The sequence below is a fragment of the Chionomys nivalis genome, chromosome 1, assembly GCF_950005125.1.
Source record: "Chionomys nivalis chromosome 1, mChiNiv1.1, whole genome shotgun sequence".
Lineage (NCBI taxonomy): Eukaryota > Metazoa > Chordata > Mammalia > Rodentia > Cricetidae > Chionomys > Chionomys nivalis.
The window spans coordinates 42186298-42206617 of NC_080086.1; the positions used below are offsets into that span (position 1 = coordinate 42186298).

The 20320-nt window shown below is 42.2% G+C and overlaps 1 protein-coding gene across 10 annotated transcripts in view; it reads right to left on the reverse strand.

Moving 5' to 3' along the window:
- The window catches only part of Itpr1 (inositol 1,4,5-trisphosphate receptor type 1), a 342111-nt gene that overhangs the window by 209819 nt on the left and 111972 nt on the right, over positions 1-20320 (reverse strand). For all 10 annotated transcript variants that reach the window (XM_057761465.1, XM_057761436.1, XM_057761425.1 and 7 more), the window contains exon 5: positions 1810-1925. In XM_057761465.1, coding sequence (XP_057617448.1) covers positions 1810-1925 — 116 coding nt within the window. The remainder of the gene's footprint in view (positions 1-1809; positions 1926-20320) is intronic.

Consider the following 20320-nt stretch of genomic DNA (forward strand, 5'->3'; position numbering starts at 1 on the left):
CCATTTTCACGAGTGACAAATAACTAAGGAACTTATTAAACATAATTGCAGACTATACTCAGCACTGAGAAAGACATAAACAGGAAGCTGAAGTGGGGAAAACAGGAAGCATCTCTCGGAGGAGTATGTAGGGAGCACTCTGCTGAGAAGGATGCAGAGGTCCTAGCTGAAGAGCAGCCTGGCTGAGGATGACCCAAGCAGGATTAACTGGGAGTGGAAAGGTCATGTGACTGAGGTGAGTGTGGGCTGCTCAATAAAGTGAATAAATGCTCCTATAATAAGAGTACAGTACTGTGTACTGTATCATACTGTATTTTACAGTGCAGTATAGCAAGAGTACAGTAGCTCCAGAGAGAAGTTCAGAGTCTAAGCATAGACAACCACACACATAACAGGAAAACGTTTGGATTTCATTTCAGGCGCACTGGGAGGGACTCCATGTTTCACACTGGTCTCAACATGAGCTGACAGAAGGTAGGACCCCGAACACTGGATCTTGCCTGGAACACAGATCCCTCATTGCAACAGCGTAGGTTGAGGGAAGGACCCCTTCTCATAACATCAACCTCATCAAATGCAAATGGCTATGACACTGTCACATCTGAGCTAAAACAGAACAGGCTCAGACCAGAGACTCTGCGAGCTCCTCCAGGGCCCAGCATCCATCTTCAAGCTATGACTGAACACCAAGCAGCACCATGTTTATGTTTCTCTTGTCTACTTCCTGAGTACCTAGTGTATGTGAATCCTGAGTGCAGACACGAGGGGCTCAGCAAGAACCACGAGTGACACAAGGACCTGAGCATATGCAATTTACATTCTAAAGAGACACACAAGTGACGTGGAGAGAACTAAAACAGTGTGAGTTACGGAAGATCCACTAATTCAGTAATGTTAGACTGAATCTATTCAAGATCCGCCTTCTACACATCTCTCAGAGCTTCCACAAAGCTTAGCCTCCAGGTGTCAGATAGCAGAAGAATTCCATCATAATTTTATAGCATAATTGTCTCAGAAAGGCTCAGAGACTTGCTGTGGTGCACAGAAGGTCAGCAGTACTGTGAGCACTTCTCTTACATGTTTAATATAATAAATACGATGATAATTGTGAAACTCTATTAGAGAATGGACAAAAATTATTAAGCATTAACTAGGTGACTGGTGGTGTTCCTAAGACCTCCATGTATCCTTTACTGTGCTTCTCACAGCCTCCTTTTAAAGTGGACATGACCATAACTATTATGTTCATTTTATCAGTAAGGAGCAGAATCAGAAAGAGCTATATGATTTGCCCAAGTTCAAAGTCAATGAATAGTGGAGCCAAGATTCAATTCTAGCTGCTATTTGCCTTAAGCCACTCCTGGAAAGTTTTGTGGGTACAGGGCAGGTGGAGCCGGGGAAGAGTATCACTTCCCTGAAAAATAACTTAAGATGGCTATAGTTCATTTCTTCTTAGATTTTAAAAAAAAAAAGTCAGGAGGATGGAGAGAGAGTTCTACAGTTAAAGAGAACTGGCTGTTCTTGTTGAGGACCTAGGTTAATTTCCAGATCACAGCCATAAGCAACTCTAGTTACAAGAAATCCAAAGACCTCTTTTGAGCACTGCATACACAAATGGTGCACAGATATATACACAGGCAAAACACTAATACAATGATGATGATGATGATGATGATGATGATAAATTTTAAAAGCCATCAGATGGGGTCAGAAACTGACATAAACAACTCTGTCCCAGCCACCGTCAGCCTCCATCCAGATGACCACTCCGGACATCCCCATGCCTGATATTGTCATCTCCATACATACATGCAATTTGTTGAGCAGCACCGCATCTGTTGTGCTGTTGGCCCCAGGCTTAGCAGCTTTCCAGAACTGTTTCTGCGCAGAGTATCGGTTCATAGGACATAGCTTAAAGAGGCAATCTAGAAAGAAAAACAAAAGGCAAAAGCTGTTACTGGGGGTGCATAGATACTCAGCCTATAAAAGAAGGCTTCCCAGTTTTACTAAGGTTTTATAATATCTTACATATGTGTGTTGGTACAAAGCCCTTTTGCCATCACTGTATAAAGCTACAGATGAGGAAACTGGGGTTTACAGAAAGGTAATCAACTGTCTATTGCCACCAAGGCAGTTAATGGCAGAGCTGGAACTACATGTCAAAACCCAGTGTTCTTAATCTTTCACAATTACCACCATCCATCCAAGGTAGATAACCCTAAAGCCATAAAGTCCCCACAGAATACAAGAACACATACATGGATCTTTGGTCTTACTGAGTTTTTTTAAGTGCAAAACTAAAAGACACACACACACACACACAGCTTATCTGAAAGCACTTCCTAGAGCAAAAGTCTTTTAAGTGAAATGTGCATGATGACTCTCTGGGATATAGAAATTTCAAAAAAGCAAAATTCACATTGAGACCAATAGATGTGCCCTTGACCCTTGTGATCAGTGCATCCTAACTGCTCCCACTTAGTAGTCCCGGGTTTCTGTGACTTTACTGTACTGCCTTATACAGCATGGACAAGTGACTTGCAGGTTTCTGTAAAGAAACTGACACAATGGCTATAGCAGCAGAGCAACTGAGCCAATAACAGAAAGGCAGACGTGACTCTACTCTTGCTCCTCCTGTCAGCCACCCCAAAGTAAAGAATAAGAATTTAGTCAGATCTGAGTCAAAGTCACGCGGCAGGTAGAAACCATAAGAAAAACCTGCAGCATACTGTTTTAAAATGATGAACCTTACCCTAAAGCAGCTGTAACAATCTGAGTGTGAAATGTCCCTGACAAATTCACACTGAGCACTGACTCTAGCAGGTGACATTGTCTTGGAGGCCATGGAACCTTCGGACAAGGATGAGAACCATGGATGGGCCTTTTAGGTCAGGACTGATCCTACTTCTTGACCAAACCCTCTGCTTCCTATCTTCTGAGATGTAAATGAGCTCAGAGCAAGCTCCAGCCATCTCAGCTCGACCAGCATGTTCTCCTGGACCGAGGCATTGACTCTCTTTCAAATCAAAGAATGAAATAAATTCTTTCCCCTCTCAAGTGATTTCTCCAAGGTGTCCCCTTACAGCAACTAAAGCAAGAACGAAAACAAGTCCATGCCTATCTATGATGAGGCATAAAACAATGTGGCCACTGTGTTAACGAGACACTACATTTCTGTCTCATTGCCATCTTTCTCACTAAAGTCTCAATTCTATGTGCCTGCCTGTTTTGTCGTGTATTTATTTAAGTTCAGTAACACATGTATACACAATTTTTAAAATATCCATTTATTTTAAGAGGACCATGCCAAAATAAAAAGTCCAAAGGACTGGATGTGGGGGTAGAACATGTGCTTAGCTTGAACAAGTTACCCAGAATAACAAAAACAAAAATTCAGAAATAATTTCCTTAGGAAACTAGTTTTTAACATCAATACCACTGAAATTCATTTTGACACACTAGATATTCAAATAGTATGATAGAGACAGTAAAATCAATAAACTTGGAGCAAATGCCCAACTTGGAAAAAGCTCACCCTTTAAGTACATCAGAAGGGACAAATCACTTGTTCTCATCTGCTCATTAAAACAGATTTTCTTAGAAGACCTTCTCCAATAAATCCTGCTTATTCAAATAATTATCTCAACATAAGAAAAATTCATATATTGCCCTTGCAGGGATGGAGTTAAGTCCTGAGTGAATGTGTATTACTGACATGGGCACAGCCATGTCAAGGGCCAATGCCTCAGAGGATGGAGAAGTCTCACTCTGTCTGAGTGCAAATGTCCACTGTATCTTCACCCTTCCCAAGGTGCTAAAGCCTGAGGACTGCTTGTTAGAGAGACGGCTCCTGCTGAGATGAGCTACCCCTGCCTCCTTGTTCAGATGTACATCATACACCCCACCTACTCATTAATCTGTATGTAATAACCCCACCCTCCCTGGTCAATCATACATAAGAAACATGCCAAGCTTCCTGAGCACTGCAGGTTTCCTTCAGAGAGCCCAGAGCAACCAGTCCCAGCTGGTCTATGTGTCTGTGAGCTTGTCATCTCTTTGTTTCCTAGTTGCTCTCATCACGTCTAACCAGGGCTCTCTGGAGTCATGCAGCACAAAGCTGTGTCCAGTTTATAAACACTAAAACCTTATAATTCAGACAGTTCTTCTAGTGAGGCAATAAATTTTCTCTATGTACTATACTTGCAAATCCTTGATATCATCAAGAAAAAATCTTTTAATCAGAGAAGCAAAAGGAACATTTTCCATTTTACAATTTCATCAACTCAGTATTCTAGATGGTCACAAACAGTTCATGCCAATAAACATGGGAGTGTTGAAATCCATCTTTATCAAGGATCTGATTCATCTGCTATAAGTAATTTTTATTACATAGGAAAGGCACTGCCCAGGTCTTTCTAGAACAAAAGGCACGGCAGGAAAGCAGCGTAAAAGATAAGGCTGCTCTCTGTGCCAATCATCAAAGGAGTAAGTCATGGTCATTTACGGACTCAGTGGAAAGTGACGGCATCACTTGGAGAGACTTTTCCGACCATCACGATGGATTCAAGCTCTCCGTCCATCTCCTGAATAAACACACTACTGGTCAGGACCAAATGTTCTATCTTCTTCACAGGATCCAGGTGGCATCTAAGCTGAGCCAAGATGACTTCCTTAAGTTAACACTCCCTACCTCACCCTGGACCCCTTTAAGGAACTGGACCTGTGGCCAGCACATGTCACAGAACTACTCCACCACACGGCTGCTTCACAAGTGATCCTCCTGTCTCAGCCTCCTTTAGAAACAAACCCAGCTAACCTATCAATTAAATAAAATAAAAGGATTCACAAATAAGTCACCAGCAATGTTTTTAATATTTTCAGTTATTCAATGAGAATTTCATACATGTACATAATATGTTTGATTGTATTCACTCCTCCCGCCACTCCTCTCAGGCCTCCCCCGCATCCACATCCCCACTTCTTGTTCTTTTTTAAAAAAAGATTTATTTGAGCCGGGCGGTGGTGGTGTACGCCTTTAATCCCAGCACTTGGGAGGCAGAGGCAGGCGGATCTCTGTGAATTCGAGGCCAACCTGGTCTACAAGAGTTAGTTCCAGAACAGGCTCCAAAGCTATAGAGACAACCTGTCTCAAAAAGCCAAAAAAAAAAAAAAAAAAAAGATTTATTTGTGTCCGTGAATATATGTATGTTTATGTATGTGTGTTTGGACATGTGTGCAGGCACCCAGAGAAGTCAGTGGAGGGCCTCAGATCCCCTCGAGCTTAAGTTACAGCTCAACATAAATGAGGAAATCAAAGAACCAAACTCAGTCCTCTGAAAGGGCAACAAGTGCGTGCTCTTAACTGCTGGGCCATCTTTCCAGCCACTCCCACCTCGACTACCACCTCTCTTCTGCTTTGTTTTTTATGACCCACTGGGTCTGATTAGCAGCACCAATTTTCAACATATGACTTACTTTAAGGACCAATGGCACTAACAATTTAAATTTTCATCAATGGTAAGATATAGGAAATAAAATGGCCTGTTTTGTTTTGTTTTGTTTTGTTTTACCTCTAACATACTTCATATACCAACAGCTTGGTGCTATACATAACCAAAAACTAAACAACAACTAACAACTTGACTTAAGTTGATATGAGGAACAGGCAGAATCCATGATGCTAAGGAGTAGGAAGCAATGGGAAGTACCATCTTATGCCTGTGTATGCTGTGGCCAAGTCACTTAGCAATCAAACAGGCTCTGCCACGCAGGCTCAAAACTCAGCAGGAATCGAAGCAATGCACAATTGAAAGCCTTGAACAACTTCCTCAGCAACTATTTTCCTTGGATGAAATGTAGCATTGCATAGGCTGAAGTATATTTACAAGCAACTGTCAATGTAAATATAAGAGTTGCTAACACACTAGTAACAGAACCAAATTAGCCTTGCTGATTTTGCCCCATCTTCCTGGTTGCCTAGCAACGGATTCAAAGTGAAAATTAAATTAAGCACTCAAATATAATATTAAAGTACCCTTGTGGAATTTTGCAATTCCAAGGTTCCATGGTGCCCTTTGCTATTTGGATGGCACAGCAGAGCAAAATTAAAGTTCTGCTGGGTCCCAACACTGTGCTAAGTATAGAACCACTCAGATACAAGACATTGAGTAGCAGAATATATACATATAACCTATAAGGAGGGAAGTGAGCGTGTTTGTGTACATGTATGTATATATACACAAATACACCCACACACACTGTGGTTTGGTCTCATTCCAAAAACATGCCACAAAGGAAATCTTATATGACAGGTGTTATTTTAGGTCTGTGAGGAATAAACTAAATTAAACTTTCCAAAAAATCACTTAGGAATATTCCTAAAATTTAGCACACTGGACTAGGAGAGACCTCAACTGAATTAAGGGGTTGCTGAATGTTCTAGGGCTGGGTGAGTTGACCCCATAGAGATGAGGTTCAGCTATCTTCAATGGCTTAAATGCACTCTAGAGCTCAACTGGAGAAGAAATGATGAGCCACACAGTAGATGTGTGTGTTAACGGTGAAATGAGGGCTTGGAGTGGGCACTTAAGAGAAAACTGAAAGGAAGGGAAGAAGGAAGTGTTCTCTCAGAGGCTACATCAAGGAATAAAGACGGAGGCCTTGACCTCCACACCACCCATCTACCCCATGGCTAGAAATTTCAACTCCAGCCTAGGTCCATAAGGGCAGAAGCCTAGGGATATAACAGCTGCTCCACAAAGGTGCTGGATTAGTGATCCAAATGCGCTATGACCCTGGGCTCTAGAAACGAAGGCTGGGGGAGGGGTGGTCTTCTGAAGACACTTCCAGCTCTTGGCTTCCAGAAGACTCTTCACAAAATCAATTACTATTCAGGGAAGCCCTTGCTATGTGCAGGTCCTGGGTACGGAAAACAGAACTAGACACAGCAGTGTCTTAAAACACTGTCAGTGACAGACAAACAAACAGACAAGTTGAATCACATCAAGTTCACAGTACTTGAAAATTAAATGGAGCAGTTAACATGTAATGCTTTGCAATTCAATAGCTTTCTGTTACCCTTTGCTGTCTGTACAGCGGGGCAAGAATTAGTAGCATGAACTTTCTTTGGACACAGTCAGGTTCATGGAGAACCAGAGACTCCCACAGGCCATCAGCAAAGCATCTCCAGAAGCAGCACATCTGAATGTAGACCTGAAGGGCAGAACGGGAATGCTAACTTGACGGGGATCACCCAGGAGACAAACCCCTGAGGGTGTCTAACAAGGAGTCTCTATGCTTACGGAGCCTGGACTGAATAGAACTGAAAAGGGCAATAGATGGAAACATTCACCTCTCTCTGCTTCCTGACTGCTGATGGAGCATGACTATCCTCCCACACACACCTTCCTCATCAAGATGGACTGTACCCCAATCATGAGTCAAGATAAATCCTTCCTTTGCTCAATGGTTCCATTGTGAATTTTGTCACAACATGGAGAAAAGTAATTAGCATGGAGGAGACACTCTGTGGCGAAAGCATTCCAAGGAAAAGACACAAAAAAACACAAAGGCCCTGAGCTGGGGGTGGGGGTGGGTGGTGGATAATGCTTGAAACCTTGAGAGAACAAGAAACAGGAGACTTGGAGCAACATCTCAGTGGATTAGAACACTTGCTGTGTAGGCATGAGGTAGAATCTCCAACACCTATATCTAAAGGCAACACAGCTAAGCATGCCCATAACCCCAACTTGGATCCAAGAGTACTCACACACTCAGAGCATATTACACACACACACACAGAGAGAGAGAGAGAGAGAGAGAGAGAGAGAGAGAGAGAGAGAGAGAGAGAGAGAGAGAGAAGTAAGCTATAGGAGTTGTGTATCTAGAAGCTACAGCATGAAGAGTAGCAGAGAGCTGGGGTGGGGTGGGGGGCATCTGGGTCTTGGTAAGAGCAGTGGGAAGTCACAGAGGCCCTTAAGCAAAGACAGAAGAACTTAGTCTGCCTTATGAGTATATGGGAGCTCTCTCTCTCTCTGTCTCTCTCTCTGTTTATTTAGTTTTCATTGTGTGTACTTGTGTGTGCATATGTGTGGGTACATGCATGTGAATACAAGTGCCTGAGAAGGCAGGAAGACAGCATCAGATCTCCTGCAGCTGGAGTCATAGGTGGTTGTGAGCAGCCAGATTTGGGTGATAGGAACCAAACCTGGCTTCTCTGCAAGAGCAATGTGCTCTCTTAAGAACTGGGCATATCCCCAGTCCTACAGGAGAGTTCCTTTCCATCGTGGAGCCCAGGAAGAAAGTAAACTAGGCAGGAGTAAGCATTGGGAAAAGGAGTAGAAATCAATGACTTTATCTGGACTCTACCAAGATTGGGATGTGCCTAAAACATCCAAGCAGAAACGGTGAGTAATGTGCAGGTCAACCAGCAGCCAGCATGTGGAAAATACTGAACAGCAACCAAGGAGGTCAGGAGACAGAAAATGAAAAGGGATGATGGGAGGAACAGAAGGAAAGGAAGTCATGATTAGAATACATTGCTGTTGCCTATCAGGATCTAGGGACATCCCAGCTTCTCTACTGAAATCAAGAAAATACATGGATTTGAGATTTATAAAAACTTGAGCTTGATTAACAATTTTTATACAGACAGAATAAAGCCCTCTACTTCCATCTCCAGGGGGAAAATGAAGAAAATGATGGAATTTTTTTTAAAAAAAATTTAAATCCAGTATTATCTATGAAACCAAAATTTATCTTCCCAAGTTACAAATTAAGCTGGAGAGAGGAGGAGGACAGAACTTGACAGGTGAGGAAGAATAAGGCTTGTATTTCTCTGGAGGAAAACCAAGAGGCAGCTGGCAGAACTCCAGGAAGGTTTGGGAGCTGGAGGCTGCAGCCAGCAAGTGTGGGACAAGTTAGGCAGAGGGTAGGATGGACTGAAAGGCTTAGAGCAGGCCATTGGACTTTGATGCGCACCACCGTCATACACACACAGTCAAATATGTGTGTACTCCTCAAGGAGGGGGTACAGGTGGGGTGTGCTGACAGGAGGGGTTGGGTAGAGGTTCTGAAGTCTCAGACCCCAAATGTGGTAAAGGGGTAAGAGATGGAACTAGAAGTAAATGGATCAAATAGAAATGTACAGATGTGATGGTGAGGTTTATGGGCTCTCACTAGCCGGGACCTTCTCACCAGGTGAGAATCTAGAACAGGAAATGTCAATCAGGGTATCTTGGGCCAACTCTGGTCAGCTGCAGCCCACCTATGCATGGCTCACAAGCTAAGAAGGGTTTCACATTTTCACATAATCGGAAACAAAAAAACATGTTATTTTATAACATAACATTATATAGAATTCAAATTTCAACATCCATAGAAAAGATGAATGACTCTCGCTAATAGGAACATTTATGAAACATTCGTTCTCTTGTTATATAATATCCTTAGTTTTGTCTATTGAACTGCAAAGCTTAAAATATCGCCTGTCTCAAGGCTGCAAGCTTGCTCAGTGGGTAAAGGCATTTCCCATATAAGCCTAAAGACTTGGAGTTTAATCCCCAGAACCCAGAAGAGGGATAAGGGTGGGAGGAGAGAATAAACTCCTGGAAGTTATCCTCTGACATTCATACATACAATAAATAAAAATACAAATATCACTTTAAATAATATTTCCTGTCTCATCCTTTACTGGAAATATACGCTGACCTGAGGCTTGGAAGCTCCTTCTGAGAAGACACAGAAAGCCCCGAAGAGATGCCCTGCCTGAAGCCCTTGGTGAGAGAGGTGCCTTGCTATTGGATAATTTGTGAATAAAACTACCCATTCACAAGCCCTATGGTCAGACGTCTTTTCATATCTACACAATACCCAATTAGCTGCTTCAGGCTCCTCTTCCTATCTAATCTACAGAGATATTCAAGATCAACAGAGGTAGGACCCATCTCCCAATGCTACACTGAGGTACTTGACAACTGACAAAAGCAACTAACCCTGAAGAAGCAGAGAGAACAGAAAGAATGGAAGAGAGAAAACAGCAACACTGTAGTCAACAGCCTCACAGGTTAAGACTGAAAGTTATCATCCTAAATATGCATGACACCTTAATAGGTGACAAAGAAAAGAAATTTAAAACAAGGAACCTGAAATACAAGGACAATGCAGTTTTTGAACATAATAAGTTTTGGAAGCTAGGTTGGGAGACTTTTTCCAAAAGTAAAAACAGAGGGAAGAAGAGAAAAGGAACTAGCAGCTAAATCCCATAACTCCAACACCTAAGGATTTCAGAATAAGACACTGCAAGTGCAGAAAATTACTGAAGAAAAACATCCTGGGCTTGGAGAAGATGACTTTCTAGGTTGAAAAAAAACCTCACCAAATCCCTGCATGTCGTGAGAAACCATACATATAATGGAAATAGTTTAGAATAACAAGGAAAAAGATGCTTGAGTCTTTTAGCAAGGGGTGAGGAAAGCACCAACTCTTAAACAGCAATGTTAAAAATAGAATAATAATAATACTATCAGACACTTTATATTAACTTCATATTGTGATGCAACACAACAGTGCCTTTAAAATACTGACTTAATAACGATTCTCAGCCTAGAATTCTGAGTGTGCTAAATAACCAAGAAGGCTTGAGAGTCAAATCTCCAGTCAGGAAGCTGTCAGAGGGTACATTCTACCCAAAGGTGGAGAGGACACTTCTTGGGTTACGTCTATCTGTGTGGAGGTATATGCACATGAGCACACATTCTTGCAGAGACCAGAAGAGGGCATCAGCTCCTTTGGAACTGGAGGTTGCTGAGGAATCGTAAACGAGTGCTGGGAAAAGACATTTTTATTATGACATGTATAAACATTTCTTTGAATGTATGCGTATGTACCATGCATGTGGCTGTACCTGGGGGGCCCTGGACCCCTGTAACTGAAGCTACATGCCTATAATCGACCATGTAGAACTGGAAACTGAACCCAAGTCCTCTACAAAAAAAAAAATGCTCTTAGCTGCTAAGTCATCTCTCCAGCCCTAGAGAAGACATTTAAAAAATAGTTACTTGGTGTTTAAAAGATGGTACCATAGTTCAGCTTCACTTCTGTGACATGAATTAAATGTTTAACTATGACTTTCAACATCACAAACAGCGAGGGTAAAGAAAGTTGTATCATGGCACATAGTGCAGGGCCTTGTCACTGACACAAGCTGAAACAAAGAGACCAAAAGCCATAAAGGCAGTACAGTTTAAGGACAAAAGGAACAGGTAAAGGATGCCTTGCCAAATGGAACCATACTGTAGCTTTCAGAGTGAAAAGAGGTTCAGTAAATACTATGGGTGACATAGGCCAAAAACAAAACAAAAAAAAAAAAACAAGCCTTCAGTCCAGGAAAAAGTAGCACATGAAAATCATGCTCAACAGTAAATAATATATGCACAGTCATAAAAGCATAAGACAGAGTATTAATTTAGCTAAAATAAACTGGAAATGAAATATAGTAAAAGAGAAACAGAGAAGTATCATTAAAGCCAATGCCATACATAGCAGCGGTAAGCGGACAAGTGATATTTAAAACAGGCTAATAATCTATAGATACCAAAAAGTAGTGGTAAATACCAATCCAAAGAAAATGTTAAAGTATTTCAAACTGACCCTGAGAAGTGCAAGGTGTGAGCTATTATTGTTTTTAATTGTATTCCATCGATATTTGATAAACACGAAATCTATCCACATGACACAGAATCAATCATTTCAAAGTGTTCAACTTAGTGGCAATGAGTCCTTTGGCAGCATTGTACAACTGTCATATCTCCCGCCTTCCAAATCAGTGTCATCATTTTCCAAAGGAAACCCTGTCCGTACTACTCAGCTGCCCCACCTGTGATTCATATTTGAATTTTTGAAGGAAGTACATGTGTTAATGAAAACATTTATGACTTTAAATTACTTCTGGGTAATCAGTTGTTCACTCGGTCCTGGAATATTACTTTACCTTACGAATGTATGCAGAGGAGATGGTCTAGGAAGGCAAAAGGAGCGGTGACTAGGAAGCAACTGAAGACTTTCACTCATCGTCAGTGACCTCACAAGGCGGAGTAGCTAAGACATGGTGTTCAGCTGAGCCCCGAGGGAAGCACTGACAATGTGTGCTCCCTATGTGCCTACAGTTCTGTTACCAGGACTTAAGTTTGTCTGGAATCGATTCACTTGGTGCCTCATCGACTGGCTCAATCAATTAAACATAGATTCTTCCAGAATCATGATTCTTAAAAATTACATCACAAACAGGATAAGCAACCAACAAGCTACCACTGTTGAAAAAAAGGTGGGCTAGGGAAATGACTCCATTGGTAAAGTGTCTGCTGCGCATGCAGGAGGACTTGAGTCTGGACCACCAACATGCACTTAAGATGGGAGGCCAGGAGCCTGAGCCTGCAATACCAGCTGGGCACGGGGTCAGGAAGGTGAAATAAGTACAGTCCTTGGGCTTGTTGGTCAGCAAGCCTATCCAAAATGTTGAGTTCTTAGTTCAAAAAGAGACTATGTCTCAAAAATACTGATAAGTTGGAGAGCAATTGGAAAAGACACTTGACATCAACTTCTGAACACCATGTGCATACACGCCCCGTATTGTACACACATACACACAAAAATTTAAAAATGAAAAAACAAAACTCTTCATTCATCCAGTATATATAAAGGGAACTTTTATCTCTAGCATATGTGCGCGTGTGTGTGTGCATGTGTGTGTGTGTGTGTGTGTATCACAAATAAAAAACAACTGTCAATCACTCACAGCTTCTTATTTTGTGAGAAGAATGAAAACCAGCAGCATTGAGTTCAGGGCAAGGTAGGAGGAGGAGTATCAATTTCTCAACAAGATAATTTATCAATGAAATAGAAATACAAAATATCACATACTTAAGAATCATCCCAGTGGAAACTCACTACATGATTAAGATGAATGAGGATGGGTTTGCCTTACTGCTGATTCTGCCATACATGCATTCAATAAACATGGGACAAAAAAAGAGCAGTTCACAAAACCAATCCTGTGTCCAACAAACGCCTTTCAGTGAGCAAGTCACTTTAAGTGAAAGCCATTTAGACACTGTTGTGTCTACTGCATGCTAATCACATTTCCTAAACTGTGGCAGCAGCTTTTTAAAGTTAAGTGACATTTTTCGACTGGCAATGCCAGGCAAACCTGGTATTACCTGTCTGCAAAAGCATAAAGAGTGTCATTAAAAGATGAAGGACAATGAGGTACTGTTTTTCCCTTGGAGACACCCAGATAGATGCCTTCTCCAAACAGGAAATTCAAGATGACACCCCCAAGGATGATGCTTTCTGCCTTTTGCCACCTTTCCTGTATTAGATGGCCATCTTCACACAACCTCTGGAACTGGAAGTGCAGGAAAGGACTTCTTTTCTGGCCTCCAGCTACAGCAATCCCACTTTTATTTACCTAATGATTATTGTGTTTAGATTGGCACTGGCCCAGGGAATGGCAGCTGCTAATCAGCTGAAACAGCAACTCTCCCCATTGGAGAAGACAAACGCGCCTGAAAGTGTCCTCACCAACAGAACACAGGGCCAACACTTGTGCAGATACTGTATCCCGGCCTCTACACCGGGGGAGATGTCTGCAAGGACCGGGGTCTATTAAAGACTGCCTGGAATAGCAAGGTCACATGACCAGAGACGGGAAGGGAGTCACAGGACCAAAGGCACTGTCTCCTTCCACAAAGTTCTTCCTATGAAGCTGGCAGAAACATCACCATAGCACCCAAATATGGCTCCATCCTCTGTACTGAGTGTGCAGGCTAGTCAGCATTCTTAGTTTTTGGCCAATGCCAGTAATTTTTTATTGTTTGCAATTAAGAGTCCTGGGTGACTTGAGAATGATAAAAGATATTTCACTCAGCCGGTAATGGAACTAAGAACAAAAGTTTCACCTCATCAAAGAGAATGCCAACTGTGGTTATTCAGGGACCCACAGAGACAGGTTACGGGCCTGCTTCTGCCACTCACTGGCTGGTCAATCTCCCAGGTGGCTAAACCTTTTCCAGTCTTCATGTCTCCCTTCAATGGTACAGATCAATCATCCCTTGGTTCTTCTTGGCAGAGCTTTAGTCATATAAATTCCATTCAACGTCCTGTAACTAACAGGAAATTCAGATCTGCGCATCCTAAAATGTTCAGGGTAGTAGAGACTGCTCTATCACATAAGTTGTATAATTTCGGGGAAAATTTTCCTCCTTTACATATTTAAGATTCTTGTCTATACGGGGATAAATCACAAGTTAGCTTTCAAGATGAAATTAGCTGCTTCTCTTAAAGCCCTAACCCAGAGCGATGAGTCAATTAAATGCCATGGCTATGATGCAGTGGGCAGGCAAATGGCACAGTCACGCTACACTGAGATGCTGGGAGGCCATGCTGCCCTAAAAAGCAAACCAGTGTCACACAGAACAGCAGGAACGGATTTCACAAATGTTATATTATTTTGAGCAAAAGTTGGCAAAGCAGTGACAACAAAAAGGAGTCTGTTTGTACAGAATGAACTCATTTATATGAAGTTCCAGGTCAGGCAAAACTAACTTGGAATGGCAGTATCAAAACACTGGTCATCTTTGTTGGGGAATAGGATGATGTTTAGAGGGATTAAATGCTTTCTGGGGATACTTAAGGGAATATACTTATGGGAATGAAATGAGTGTGTAAAACTTAACCAGGGATACATTTAATATTTGTACATATATGTGTAAATAGATGCCTGTATACACACATACATATATGAAAAACCTCAAGGAAATATTTTTAAGGTTTCATGAAAAGGAGGAAGATCTTGCCGATAAGGAAAAGAAAGAAAAAAACAAAATTTCCCTTGATGGAAAAGGTCAAAAGTGTCTGATTTCTATCACTAGTAAAATATGTTTTGTTTGGTCAGGGTTCAGGGTCGGGAGTGGGAAGGGGAAAGGGAAGGGAGGGAGGTGACATTACCAGCTTCCCTATGGTCCCAGTCATCAGTGTCACCCCCAGGACAGTCAGGCGATACAGCTTTCCTGGCCCAATACCTAGTGGCCCAGAGGGACATAGGCAAGCTTTCCTGGTTGTTTATTCTACCCAAACAGCTGGACCACATTAAAAGGCAGCAACTTAAAGATGTCCTCTCTAATCAAATAATAAAATGTCTTCAAATTAATCAGGGTAATGAAGCAGGGGTTTGGCCAATTGCTATAGAAGGTAGGTGCTGTATGTATAGAGACCCTCACACAACTGTTCTCCCAATCTACAGGCTCCTGTCTCTGTATAATATAACATTTCCAAAATCACCTTTGAAATTTACTTTTAAGCTTACCCTTTTAAACCAAATCCAATATATTCACTAAGTTCAAGGGTTTTTGTTTTTGTTATTCTTGTGTGTTTAAGTCCTAATTCAACACAAAAGGAATGAGAGGAGACATGTCTTCCATGTGAAAAAAGAAAAGAAATGTTAGGTGGATCTATTCAATAAAAAAATCTGACACATAGAGTCAGGGTGCATTGAGGAAAGAGAGAAGTCAGATTTTTGATAAAACAGCACCGTAGACTTTGGGTTAGAAACTCTGGCTGTATAGAACTCACATCCTAAGCACCAGTTAAAGTCAAAGGCAAATAAATCTCACCGCACAGGCCTGATGTTTCAAAAACCACAGCCCTGGTCATGACAGGTTACAGCCACAAAAGGGCCTTCAGAAGGCGTAAGGCAGCTGGCATGAAAGGAGTTACATAAGTTACTGGGTTGGTCATTCCCAGCCTCCTGGAAAAGTACTTTCCCCCCCAGAAAGTTCCACTACACAAAAGGAAAGTAGGTTGTTTCTGCTCCAGTGCTGGGCTACGGCTTTCACTCAAACACATATTAAATATCTGTTCACTGGAGATACAAAGTCAGTAAAACCTGGTTGCAAGCATCATGGGAAGCCGCAGGGTATTTGGAGCACAGAGACACAGGGATGCAAACCCAGGCAGGGATACAAGAGGCATGGAGAGAAGGCCTCTGAGGTGCTTTGCAGGTAAAAGTCACTGACAGGGCAGGAAGAACAGAATGTGGCATACAAAGAATGAAAAGCCAGAGGAATTGGTTTCTTGAGAGCCAAGCCAGCAGTCCCATTTCGTTGACTCTACTGCGTAGCAGCCAGACCTCTTGATGTGGTCTGTGGAGTAGAAAGAGAAAGGATCTGTGGTCCTTCCTTACATAGAGGTACTGCCTTCCTTAATACCAGGTACACAGAGTATAAGGAAGGCTACAGGGCTAGCTGAGCAGAGCTGTCATAGCTGGGTTTGACAAGAGAGTCCATGTATGCCATGCTATTCCTGTCTTTCCTGCTTGCCACTAGAGAGGCAATAACCTAAGCTGGACTCCACTGTCCTGTCCTCCACCCCAGCCCTACCATCCAGCTCCTTGCCAGGGGGATGTGGGGCCATTTCCTTACTTTTAAAAGACTATGATTTTTAATTGGCACAGAAAATCATCAGTTTCACTGTGACATTTAAAGATAAATGTTTCATTGTACTTTCTTTATATCTACTTCATCTTTCTTTTTACCATCTCACTTAGTCTCCTCCTAAGCAACCCTTCCTACTTTCATATCGGATGGATTTATTTAAACATGGATTCTACATATAGAGAAAACATGATTTTGCTGAACATAGTGACCTCCAGAGCCACACATTTCCTGCAGATGTATTCCATTCTTACTGGAATGTTGACCACATTTTCTTTATCCATTCATCTTTTGCTAAGCCTTTATGCTGGTTCCATATCTTAGTCATTGTAGCTAGTACATCAAAATACATGTACCCAAGTATCTTGGTCATGTGCTGGCTTAGATCCCTTTAGGTATGCACGCAGGAGTGGAACAGCTGAATCACTGAGTTGTCCTATTTTTAGCTATTGTAGGAACCTCTAGACTGATTTCCACAATGATTGCACCAGAGATTACATTCCCACCAGTAGTAAATAAGGGTTGCTTTCCCCCACATCCTCACCAACATTTGTCATTTGTTGTCTTGACAGATAATCTGACCAGGGCGAGGTGTTATCTTAATATAGTTTAAATTTATTTTTCCCTTATGGATAAGAATGTTGAACTTTTTAATGCAGTTGTTAACTGCTCATACTTCCTCCTTGATGTCTCCTCATTCACCTATTTATCAACTGGGTGATTTTTTCAGGTATTTAAATTTTTAGTTTGTTATAAATTCTAGTTATTAATACTTGTCACATGTAGAGTTGGCAAAGAGTTTCTCGCAATCTATATATGCTTGTCTCTTGACCCTACTGCTTCTTCTACTGTGCCAAAGGGTTTCATTCCATGCAATCCCATTGCCAATTTTTATAAATATCTCCTGAGCTAGTGGAATTATTTCCAGAAAATTCTTGTCTCTACTTACAATAACTCCAAGTGTCCCCCTCTGTTTAGAGTTTCTGATGTCAGGTCAAGGCTGTCAATCCATAAGTTCAGGGATCTAGATGAAGATGAAGGTTCATTTCCCTACATGTAGATCTGCAGTTTTCCCAGCACCGCTGTTGACATTTTCACATGGAGAACTGGCTCTTGGTGGAGAGATTCCTCACTTAAAGACCCTAACACTGACCTTATGCCCAACAAAATAGAAACAATTAAACTGGGGCTCACTTTAATGGCACCAAGCATTTGCCCCGAGGATGAAAACTGTTTCCCTAATTTCCCTTATGACCTATGTTTCATGTGCTTACCCATTATTTTTATCCCAGCAAACACAGACCACCACTAAACTGCTTTTTGAAAACTCAAAAACTATCTGCCAAGAAGAATGCCTGTCATATTGCCTTTTTCTCAATAGCACCTACTCCAGTGGCACAGCACAGTGCTGCCTCAGATAATGACTTATAATCAGCCTCAAAAAGAAACTGCAAGCTAAGCGGTGGTGGCGCACACCTTTAATCCCAGCATTTAGGAGGCAGATGTAGACAGAACTCTCAGAGTGAAGCCAGCTTGGTCTATAAGAGCTAGTTCCAGGACAGGTTCCAAAGCTACAGAGAAACCCTGCCTCAAAAAAGAAAAAAAGAAAAAAGAAAATACCACAAATGATTCTAAAATTCAAAAGATGAGCTTAGAATAACAGGGCTGCTCAATGCCATATGCATTTTGGGGACTACTTGTAATTCCTTTTTGGGGAGTTGATTTCTACACAAAAGGGTGCTGCCATGCTTTCAAGACACTCCATCCCCCAAAGAATCATAATCTAGAATCTTGATACCTAGGGTAAAAGTTGTGGTGAGGTCATGGGGCTTATAATAGTTAATATTCACTGTCAAGTGGATTCAGAATCACCATGGAAACACACCCCTGGATGTGCCTATGAGGGTGTTTCCAAAAAGGTTTAACAGTGGAAGGAAAAGACCTACCCTAAGTGTGGGTGGTACCGTCCCACAGGCTAAGATTCCAGGCTGCACAAAACAGAGAACGTGAGCTAAGCACCAGCATCCGCCCTGATGCCTTATGCTCCTGATACCATGCCATCCTCATCACAATGGGCTGCAAACTTAGACCAGGAGCCAAACTCAACCCTTCCTTCTTTACGCTGCTTTTGTCAGAGCAATGAGAAATGTAACTCCTCGAGGGCTCCACTCTCCACGCAGCAGATGGATGAGTGCATCTCTTGGGAGTGGATCAAGTCTGGGAGGCTCGATTAGTTCACACTAGAGAAGGCCATTATGGATAGAACAAGGCTGGCCCCTTTCTAGTCTCCTGCTTTCTTGCCCCTTCTGCACAGGATATTGAGCCCTTACAGACACTAGAATCATGAGCCAAACATAGCTCTTACCCTGTGAGTTATCCAGTCTCAAAGTAGTCTGACACAGCAATACAGAACAGACTGTAAGATGTGCTAAGCATCACCTTGGGCTTTCTACAGTAGCTGTCAGCTTCACTCTGCTCCTATTTATAACCATTAAAAGTGACTCCAGGAGTTGGTCAAATGTCCTCCAAGGGATGAAATCACTTCCCATGAGAATTATAAAATTAAGCTTTCTTCTTTACTTTTCCTATGAACCAATGCCCTGAAGTTCTCAAAGGCAGTAAGTGACTGATGAATACAAGAGTAGGGGCAAGAGGTATTTTAGACCCCTTTGAAGAATGCCTCAGAAGCATCATGAAACCCATCATAATGGATGTAATTCACTCTCTAAAACTGGCTCCCCTGTCAAAAATCGTATAGGGATCTGATAGTCACTGGGGGAGCATTCAAACAACACAATGCTCAGGTCTAACGATTGCAAGGTGGGTCATGGAGAATGTTTCCCGCCCATATTTCCATGATGGCTTCATCTTTCCATGATAGTTTCTGCTGGGAGCAACTTCTCTGGGATTTCACATCACATGTGCTATGGCATGATAGATGGCACCCAGGTAGATGGAATGGACCTAGGAATCTTTATGTCTCCTAAGGTCTCCAGTTGACTCTGACACAAGAGGCCCCTGCACACTGAGAAACACTTAATGTGCAGGTTAGCTGAATTTTGAAAACAGCACTTCTCGCCTGTGACATGCAGGGGGCTAGCCCGGGATCTTGTAAAAATGTGGTCTCTGATATAGGCCCAGGGGAGCCAGGCATCTGAATTCCAAACAAGGTGCTGGTCCAAGACTCACAAGGAAGAGTGAGGCTGGAGCAGACTCAAGTCACTAAGTCACTGCCAGCAATCATGGTGGACTTGCCAGTCCAAGGACATCTTAAAGAGCATGGTGGTACAAACGAGCAGATCATTCGAATGTTTCTGTTACCTGCTGTATGAGGAACTTCAGCCATGGGCACAGGCCTTCATTTGGCCCATCTATTCCTCTGCTCCATTTTTCAAAAATGTGCCCCCTCCCAGGAATACACCACTCTGCCCATTTCAATGTCATTACAGCTCCCAAGTATGTGCCATGTGTCACCCTCCTGGGTCTCTACCAGGCTGTCCTCCTCTCTCCTCTTTGCAGCAACTATATTCCAGGATACCTTTCCACATCAGTACCGCTTCACCTCAAGGACTGTCTTCATCAATAGTAGTCTAAGCCCACCTCAAAGCCAGTTCTCTAGGGGAGACGTTCCTGTCCTCCACCTGTAGAGCTCATCACTCCATCCTCCAGGACCGCACAGAACTTTTTCCGCTCTAGAACTGCTTTATAATTTGCATATATGAATGTAGTTTAGCTATCAAGAACATATCTGATATTAAAAAAAAAAAAAAACTCTTTGACTCTGATCTTCCATACCTCTGGCGACAGGAAGAGTTGCTCTTTGCTCAGGTGCT